The following is a 10,013-nucleotide window of genomic DNA, read 5'->3' as shown; positions in this document are numbered from 1 at the left end:
TGAAATTAGTATTTTTTGCATGAAGAGTCCGAACTCATATAAATAAATAAATATATAAATACAAAGAGTAGTAGAGAATGCTAAGGGTTTGTTTGAATTTAGGATTTTAAAAATAGCGATTATAAAATATGTGATTTGAAAACGTGGTTTTCAAAATCGTAATTAAGTATTTGCCAAAATCGCAGTTTAACCTTTAAAATTGTACTCTCATTACTTGCGATTTAAAAACGCAAATTTTCTACTTTTTCAAATTGCAATTTAAAAAAAAAAATGCAATCCCAAATAATCTATGTTATGTGATTTGATATAAATTTGCACTTTTTGTTTATGAAATTACAATACCAAACACATTCATCTAGCCACTTAAGAATGAAAAAAGTCACCATTGACTGGATATTGGTATAGAAAATAATATTTTTATAGATATTTTTAAAAATAAATTTGGGGTTGCTAAAGACCCCCAACTTATAAGGTAGGTATGCCCTTGCTTTTTATGCACTTTTCACTTGAAAAATATAAAGAAAAAAAAAAGTACACATACACATTTAAAACTATCAAACAATTTCATATCTCATAAATTTTTAGTTGAAATAATATTTCTCAAACTACCAAAAAAAAATTGCCTGGCATTCGTGAAGGGTACGTCTATATTTCCCAATGTATAATGATGGGTTAGGTGAAGCATTTAAATGTATTCTAGAATAATGGGTGGCCGTATTATCTCGTTTGCTTTAAAAAGTTGGAATAGATTCTTTCTAGTCTATTTTGGACTAAAAAATATTTAATTGATGGTCAAGATTTTTTTAAAGAGATTTTAAGACCATAAATAGAACATCTGTCCCATTAATAAAAATAATAATAAAATACTATATATATTTAAAAAAAAAATTATAAAACAAAATAATAAAATATTAAGGAATGGCCAAACCATCCTAGTTGGGGGTGGGAGTGGTTGAATCCACCCCATGGCCCTTAGGAGTGGTCTGGCCCTTGGGCCACCCCCAAGGGCCAGATCTTAAAAAAAAAAAAAAAAAAAAAAAATTCGTTTTGCCCTTGGCCTTGGGGTGGCTTGGGCCACCTCAGACCGACCAACCTGGGGTGGATTGGCCCTTGGACAGATATTTTTTTTTTAGTTTGGGTTTAGGGGGTGGCCGGACCACTCCCAAGTGCCATGGGCCGGCCATTGGGGTGGCTTGAGAGTCACTCCCAGCTAAAATGGGGTGGTCCGGCCACTCCCTATGGCCAAGATGGGATGACCAGCCACCTTTTATATTTTTTATTATTTTTTATTATTTTTTTTAATTTGAAAATATTGTTTTTTTTTATTGTTTTTTTTTTAGTAAGATATGTGTCATATTTGTGGCTGTATGATTTCTAAGAATAAATCACAGCCATGTATTAGTTATTTTTCAAGTCTATTATGGATTGGAGAGGATCCTATCCCTAAAAAGTTTTAGAAACATTGTGCATGGATAAAATAGTCATTTCATGCACCATGTTACAAATTACAATTGTGTGAATCTTATATTAACAACATAATATTTAGAAGAAAACAAAATTTATAAAAAGTTTTTTAAGCAACTCGTGTTATTTGTTGAATTGGAACTATTAACTTACACCTCCATGTTCTATTACGAATCCCATATATATATATATATATGGTCAAACATGTTCCTCAATTTGTTTATATTTTTGTTTTTATCACAAATTTACATGCAAATTTAGAATTCTGTTACTTCAAAAAATTCAAAATTATACTCTTATTTATTTATTTATTAAAATTCACATGCCGTACAAATTTCAAATATTTAAAAAATTCATAATTATATTAATTTTTTAAATTCAAGATTGAGATTTAAATTTGAGTTTACTTCCAAATAAGATTGATACTCTATGCTTCCAAACAAGGTAATATATAGAGCACTATTTTTTTTTTTTTTAATTTTTTGAATAAACGTCGATCGTATTCAAAGAAACTCGAGGTAAAAACATTTAAAGACAAAGCTTTAAACAACGAGAGTAGAAAGCTCTAAAATAACATCATAAATAATGTTGTTATTCAAATAAACTCGAGGTAAAAACATTTAAAGACAAAACTTTAAACAACGAGAGTAGAAAGCTCTAAAATAACAACATCATAAATAATATCATTATTTAAATTTGCTCATTTTTAACCTTTAATTATCATTAATAAACAAAAACATTTTAAATTTGCTTATTTTTAAAAGAATAGTGTTCTGGTTTTGATAAATGATAATCTAACCTTTTATTTATTTAATTAAAGTTTAAAGATAATCTAAGGTCAGTCAAAACAGAATGATATAATATAGATTTTAAATATATATATATATATATATATATATATCAAAATGGATAAAATATGTTTCATTAATTTTGATAAAAATACAATTTTTCTTTTATTTATAATCCAAGAGAGAGAGGGAGAGAGAGAGTGTGGTGCAGGGACAGAGGATATAAATGAACCCATTCTTCATCCTACACAGACTCGCGCCGTGCACTTCTGTGAGATTCATTTCCCAAGCATCTCTCTCACTGTCTCTCTCTTTCTCAACCAAAAACCGTCTCCCATCTCTCCGATTCTCTCTCCGTACTAGGTATCTCTCTCTCTCTCTCTCTCTTCATTTTTTTCGTTTCTAGCTAATACAATCTTCAATCTTCGATCTCTGCTAATTACATGGAAGCTTCTTCTATAGTGGATGGATTTTGTTTTTTGTTTTTTGGACAAATGGAATGGAACGTAAAAGTTTTGAGTTTTGTGCTCTAGGCGTTCGATGAATTTACGCAGCCAATCGGCGTTTTCTTTCCCAGATCTTTGAACACTTCTGAACTTTGGTTTCTAGCTAATACAAATTTCATTTCTTTGGTGATTTCTGGGTGTGTATCATTGTTGTCTCTCGTTTTAAATTCTGGGTTTTGATTTTTTTATCGTATGGATTGGATTTGAACTTTGTAGCATTTTTGTAATGGCTTACGTTCGTTTAGCATAATGAGTTTTGAGCAAATGTTCACGAGTTTTCGTTTTCGCTTTCATTCACTACCCATTAACTTTAATTATTTAAGGTAAGGCTAAAAGATTCAGGTCATCTTATCTGCGTATATTTGTTCTTTCACGGCTGAGCAAAATTTGATGTGAACTACACAGAGGGATTGTTTGTCAGATTTGTCTTTCATCAACTGTTTTGTTTTTCCACCCCTTAATTCGATGTTTACATTGCACCTATATTCAAAATTTGGTATGAACTAAGTAATACATTTGTTTTGTTTGAGGCTAACAGCCTAATTGATAAGATACACTACGGTGCAAATGTTACACTAGCATAGCTGGGGTTTATTTATTTTTATTTTTTCCCATTTCTTTGTTTCCCACAATTTCCACTTCTATGTATTTATTTGTTGAAACAACTTTTTTGGATTTGTTGCAAAAGTGATATGTCTTTTAAACGTACAAGGGGATCTAAATTTTGTTTTGTGGCATTTGTTGGAACAGAACTATGGCATCCCATGTTGTCGGTTATCCCCGCATGGGACCCAAGAGAGAGCTCAAGTTTGCTTTGGAATCTTTTTGGGATGGGAAGAGCAGTGCTGAGGAATTGCAAAAAGTGGCTGCAGATCTCAGGTCATCCATCTGGAAGCAGATGGCTGATGCTGGAATCAAGCACATTCCTAGCAACACCTTCTCATACTATGATCAAGTGTTAGACACCACAGCCATGCTTGGGGCTGTTCCTCCTAGATATGGTTGGAATGGCGGTGAGATTGGCTTTGATGTCTACTTCTCTATGGCTAGGGGCAATGCGTCTGTACCTGCCATGGAAATGACCAAGTGGTTTGACACCAATTAGTAAGTGATATTAATTTCTTAATTTATGTTCCAAGAATATTATTAAGCTTGAAATGTATATAAATATGTATTTGTCAATGGTGCAATGGAACATGAAAGATGTATTTTTTTGTGCAGCCATTACATTGTCCCTGAATTGGGTCCAGATGTTAAGTTTTCTTATGCATCCCACAAGGCCGTGGTTGAATTCAAGGAGGCTAAAGCTGTAAGTGTTTTGATGCTGCCCATATTTCATACTTAGGGGGGGTGCTATTTCAATTGCTTCAATGGTGGCAAATAATGGTGTCCACACAGTTGGAATAACTGCATTTAGGCCCCGTTTGGTTTGCGGAATAGGTATTCTATTAGGAAAAGGAATATGTATTGCTGGGAGTAGAAGATGTTGGAATGAAATAATTATTCAAATTCTTTAGTTTGGTAACAACACACATAGTTTAGCTGGAATTGAATCAAAATTACTAAAAACCCCCCACATTATTATTATTTTTTTCAATTCATATTAGAAAATAAAAAATAAAAAAACCTAAAAAAATAGTGGGTGGCCGACCACCACAACCCACAAAAGCGACCGGGGGTGGTCGCACCACCCCCGAAGCGCCTTGTTATGGACTCACGAGGCGTTCCAGGGGTGGTCGAGGCCACCCCTGCAGGTTGTGGGGCGCGGCCACCCCTGATGAGCATCGGGGGTGGCCGTAGCCACCTCAAGATGCCACGGGGGTGGCGTACCACCCCCCACCTCTTCTCTTTAATTTCCATATATATATAATTTTTTCTTTTTCCCTTTTTTTTTTTTTTTTTTTTTTTTTTTTTTTTAAATATGGGTATTTATGTAAAATGTATTTCATTCTTCAGGAAATAGCTATTCATCTCATTTTTTATAGGAATAGCTATTTTTTTGTGTAAAGGATTAGTGATTCCCATGGGAATAACTATTCCTAGGAAATCGACCCTTACCAAATAAAAGAATGACTATTTCATAAGAATAGTCATTCCATTTCAAGGGTCTATTCCGTAAACCAAACGGGCCCTTAGTTTTCCTTAGCATTTGAAGTTTGTTATATAAATGAAAAGTTGTAGAGAGTAGAAGCATTTCCTTAGATGTTGATTATAACTGAAAAGGCATTTGATGCAATCTTTAAAATTGAATTCATAGTAAAAGGTTTGGTTGTATCTTATTTTAATGCAGGATGGACTTATTTGATTATATGTGGACATGGGAGAATAATGATTCCTAGGATTGCCCCCAATTACTCGGAGTGAAATATATTAATATTATAAAAAATTGATATATATTTTGGCTTATACCTCAAAGAAGTTTGACGGTTCATGAAGCACATTGTATAATCAAGGGAGTGAATTGCAAATTTTACAAACCTACATGGGATCTTATATCTACCCTTCCCAACTTGTTCACACTCTTATCATATCACCTTATATTATGACCAGTGTAAGTGAGGAACATATCAGTGATTTGAATCCATCCACAGAATAGCCCATTACATGTAATTCGTACGACATGGAGTATAGGGGCAGATGTAGCCAAGTGGATCAAGGCAATGGATTGTGAATCCACCAAGCGCGGGTTCAATTCCCGGCGTTCGCCCATAAATAACTAATAGCTACTAGTAAATTACTCTTTTTTTTTCAGATATCTTCAACATAGAAATGATTAAGGGAAGATCAAGAGCTGATAAGACGGTTCAACAATTTGTTAATTTTGAAGTTTTATTGTTGATCTCCACTTCTCAGCATCTTAACTGAATTCATTTGTTGTTGTTGATTTAAAGAATACCTCTATTAAGTCACTTCTCCAAAAGCTTGTTCCAAAATTGATGTTTTCATATCCCTGCAGCTTGGAGTTGATACAGTTCCAGTCCTTGTAGGACCTGTCTCCTACTTATTGCTATCAAAACCAGCAAAGGGTGTCGAGAAATCCTTTTCTCTCCTCTCCCTAATTGACAAGATTCTCCCAATCTACAAGTAAGTGGGTATTTTTTCAGTTATATTGACTTGATCCTATACATGGATGTGTTTCTGTAAGTTCTGTATTCCAAGGATTTACCCTATGCAGGGAGGTTGTTACTGAACTGAAGGCAGCTGGTGCTACCTGGATCCAATTTGATGAGCCCGGCCTTATATGGGATCTTCATGCTCATCAATTGCAAGCCTTTAGTCATGCCTACTCAGAGCTAGAGTCATCTTTCGCTGGACTTAATGTTCTGGTTGAGACATACTTTGCTGATATTCCTGCTGATGCATACAAGACACTTACCTCTTTGAAGGGTGTATCTGGATATGGTTTTGACCTAGTTCGTGGAACACAGACCCTTGATTTGATCAAGGGTGGATTTCCTTCTGGCAAATACCTTTTTGCTGGAGTGGTTGATGGAAGGAATATATGGGCCAATGATCTTGCATCTTCCCTCAGTACCCTGAAGACTCTTGAGGGCACTGTTGGAAAAGGTATCCATCATGGTGTGCTTAATTGAATGATTCCAAAAGTCATTTAATCTGGCTGAACTTACTTGATGCTATTTATTATTTTCAACAGACAAGGTTGTGGTCTCAACATCTTGCTCTCTTCTTCACACCGCGGTTGATCTGGTAAATGAGACTAAGTTGGACAAAGAGATCAAATCATGGCTTGCATTTGCTGCACAGAAAGTAGTTGAAGTAAATGCCTTGGCCAAGGCATTGTCTGGACACAAGGATGAGGTACTCCTTTGTTTGTTTTCCTGAGTCCTGATTCAGTTTTCCCCCTCAAAATGATCACAAAAAATTTCTTAAATGTGCAGCTTTTAGAGTTGGATCTTATGAATTTTTCTCTTTTTATGTCTAACCTAATTCAATTTGGATATTTGATGATATTTGAGCACTGTATATTATCCCTTTTGATTTGGATGGATGATTTTTAGGGTTTTGCATTAATATTGTAAACCCATCAAGTTTTAGAAAGCAATATTTTATTAGCCAATGAGAAATAGCTTTGCATTTGAAAAACAAAATGGTGTCATGTGAACATTGTGTTATTTTCTTTGGTCACCGGGAACTAATCCTTTGAGCTGTATACATGGTGCATGATCTGAGTTTAACAAAGCATAATTTACTTGCATGTGACTATTGTCATTGGTTTTTGAAGCCCCTTTTGGTGATGCATATAATTTTTGTATTTGAACCTTTTTCAATACGATTCCCAGAGATTAACTCACATTTACCTGTTTCTAAATATTTGAAACTCACTTATGCTGTTGCAATATAATTACAATTGAATTTATCAAAGTTCTTACATTCGCGCACATACAACAAATGTTTTTTTTATATTTTTTGGGTGTGGGGGTTCATTTAGATTTCTGTTGTTTAGTTATATTTATGCATGAAGTGCCCCTCTGTATTTTCTCAATGCTCAGTGAAGGTAAGTGCATGTTTGTTTTTGTGTTTGTATGTTGATATAAATTTGATATAATGTATTCCTATGACAAGGTTTGGTGAAAGTGCTTACATATATGCTTTATGTGTGAGCAGAGCATTCATGTTTCTTTCTTCTTTCATGATGTAATTGATTTCTATGATAATGACATCTTAAATCTCTACATATGCATACAAGTATGGATGTGCGGCCTTCTGTAAATTTTTGTTGTATGATGTATTGCCATCATCCTCCATGATTTTGACATTCTGAAGCTCGAAGTTTCTTTTATTACTCCTTTGACCTTTGCCATTTTGTTTTGCTTGTTAGCTGCTCCTAGTGGTTCTGTAGTGACTTAGAAGTTGTTAACAATAGGAGTAGGTATATGACTTGAACCCTTATTGGATTCAGCCCAGTTCGCTTTCATCTGCTTTAAGATGTATTCTTATGTTGGAAACTTGGGAATTATTTGAATTCAAGAAAATTGATATGGCTTGCTTTTTTGTTTTTAGTGAATTTTGGTTGGTAATATTATAAGCCATAGGGAGTACCTTTTCAGCTTCACATTTTCTGTATATCTGCAGGCATTCTTCTCTGCTAATGCTGCAGCTCAGGCTTCGAGAAAATCCTCCCCAAGGGTGACGAATGAGGCTGTCCAAAAGGCTGTAAGTGTTTGTGTACTTGTCGTTAATGCTTAAATATGCTGCAGTTTCACCTTACTTTGACTGCTCTTGGCTCTTCTTAGGCTGCTGCTTTGAAAAAATCTGACCACCGCCGGGCCACAACTGTGAGTGCCAGGCTGGAAGCTCAGCAGAAGAAGCTGAACCTTCCGATTCTTCCAACGACAACAATTGGATCTTTCCCTCAGACATTGGAACTTCGAAGAGTCCGCCGTGAATACAAGGCTAAAAAGTGAGCATTCTGCTTGTATAAATTTTGTTGTCCTGTAGTTCTGTGATTATTTTGAATGTGCATGTTATCTGAACCAAGTCTTCTTGCAATATTTTAGGATCTCTGAGGAAGATTATGTCAATGCTATCAAGGAGGAAATTAACAAAGTTGTCAAGCTGCAGGAAGAGCTTGACATTGATGTTTTGGTACATGGAGAGCCAGAGGTGAGTTTCTCATCGTAAATACAATTGCTTGGTGGGTTCTACTAGGCCATACATGATTAGAAGTTTTTAAAATCTTAATATTGATGCAAATCAGAGGAACGACATGGTTGAGTATTTTGGAGAGCAGCTGTCTGGATTTGCCTTCACTGTCAATGGGTGGGTCCAATCTTATGGGTCCCGTTGTGTGAAGCCGCCAATCATCTATGGTGACGTGAGCCGCCCCAAGCCCATGACTGTCTTCTGGTCTTCCACGGCACAAAGTTTTACTAAGCGACCTATGAAGGGAATGCTGACTGGCCCTGTTACTATTCTGAACTGGTCCTTTGTTAGAAATGACCAACCCAGGTAACAAAATAGCTGTACCCTTTTCTTTTCTTTTTGCATCTGTCTTGTTTTGTTGGGTTTCAAGTTGTTTTTAACGCTGTATAATACCTTGTCTGTAGATTTGAGACCTGCTATCAGATTGCTTTGGCCATCAAGGATGAAGTTGAGGATCTTGAGAAAGCCGGTATTACGGTTATCCAGATTGACGAGGCTGCTCTAAGAGAAGGTTTGCCTCTTAGGAAGTCTGAACAGGCGTTCTACCTAAATTGGGCTGTTCACTCCTTCAGGATCACCAACTCTGGTGTTCATGACACTACCCAGGTTCATCTTACTTCTCTAGGCTCCTTTTGTCCTTTCTCAGATTCTGTTGGGTCAACATGAATAATAGTATTTTTTTTTTTGTAAATTCATCTTAACATGTGGGGAATGTTTGCCACAGTTCCAAAAAAACTTTAGATTTGGGAATTATCTGCTGCTAGCATTTAGAAATTAGTATTGAAAATTTAGGAACAAGTCTCAAAACAGAGGAAATGTTGTAATCATGGAATTATTTAAAATAATCTAGTGGTGTGTGTGTAGAATTTAAACAGCTTAAAACTTGGGCTATATATGCATATTCAGAAAAGATTGGATATAACCGTGAACATTCTTGTCTTGGACAGATCCACACGCACATGTGTTACTCAAATTTCAATGACATCATTCACTCGATAATAGACATGGATGCCGATGTGATCACCATCGAGAACTCTAGATCGGACGAGAAGCTTCTCTCGGTCTTCCGTGAGGGAGTGAAGTATGGTGCTGGCATTGGTCCTGGTGTGTATGACATCCACTCACCTAGGATCCCATCTACGGAAGAAATTGCTGACCGAGTGAACAAGATGCTTGCAGTCCTGGAGACCAACATTCTGTGGGTGAACCCTGATTGTGGCCTCAAGACACGCAAGTACACTGAAGTCAAGCCGGCTCTCAAGAACATGGTTGCTGCTGCCAAACTGCTTCGCACCCAGCTGGGTAGTGCCAAGTGAGTTCAGAACATGCGAAAATAATGGTATTCTTGCATTGAGAAGGGGATTTATCTACCAAAGTTTAAATAATGTGACTTATTGTTGAGATGCGTCTTCTTTCCTTCTCCTTTATTATAAATTTTTTCCCCTCTTTCTAGGAGGTGATGGATTCCTATTGTGTTTAAATATGGTCCATGGGGCTTTTTTTTATATTGAATTTCTTTCATCTCTCCAAGCTGTTGTGTTTTGTATGCTCTTGTCGGGGTAAATTTTCCATATAATGGAACTGAAGAATG

The 10,013-nt window shown here is 35.7% G+C and overlaps 1 protein-coding gene across 1 annotated transcript; it reads left to right on the top strand.

The window, feature by feature from the left end:
• Positions 1-2,458: 2,458 nt before the first annotated feature.
• LOC132163356 (5-methyltetrahydropteroyltriglutamate--homocysteine methyltransferase-like) lies at positions 2,459-9,952 on the top strand. The gene is made up of 12 exons (XM_059573615.1): positions 2,459-2,615; positions 3,509-3,862; positions 3,980-4,067; positions 5,715-5,842; positions 5,934-6,325; positions 6,414-6,577; positions 7,853-7,933; positions 8,014-8,180; positions 8,278-8,383; positions 8,478-8,728; positions 8,827-9,028; positions 9,370-9,952. Exons 1-12 carry the CDS (start codon positions 2,479-2,481, stop codon positions 9,736-9,738), a joined length of 2,439 nt encoding a protein of 812 aa, XP_059429598.1. The 5' UTR covers positions 2,459-2,478; the 3' UTR covers positions 9,739-9,952.
• The last annotated feature ends 61 nt before the right edge of the window (positions 9,953-10,013 follow it).

The sequence above is a fragment of the Corylus avellana genome, chromosome ca10, assembly GCF_901000735.1.
Source record: "Corylus avellana chromosome ca10, CavTom2PMs-1.0".
In the NCBI taxonomy this organism is placed as follows: domain Eukaryota; kingdom Viridiplantae; phylum Streptophyta; class Magnoliopsida; order Fagales; family Betulaceae; genus Corylus; species Corylus avellana.
This window is presented reverse-complemented; position numbering and strand designations above follow the sequence as displayed.

What these genes read in the sequence shown, in the direction of transcription:
- LOC132163356 (XM_059573615.1), top strand. Translation starts at nt 2,479, where the DNA reads ATGAACCCATTCTTCATCCTACACAGACTCGCGCCGTGCACTTCTGTG. An exon ending in AAGATTCTCCCAATCTACAA is followed by an intron (nt 5,843 to 5,933) that starts GTAAGTGGGTAT and finishes TACCCTATGCAG; the next exon opens with GGAGGTTGTTACTGAACTGA. An exon ending in ATGAGGCTGTCCAAAAGGCT is followed by an intron (nt 7,934 to 8,013) that starts GTAAGTGTTTGT and finishes GGCTCTTCTTAG; the next exon opens with GCTGCTGCTTTGAAAAAATC.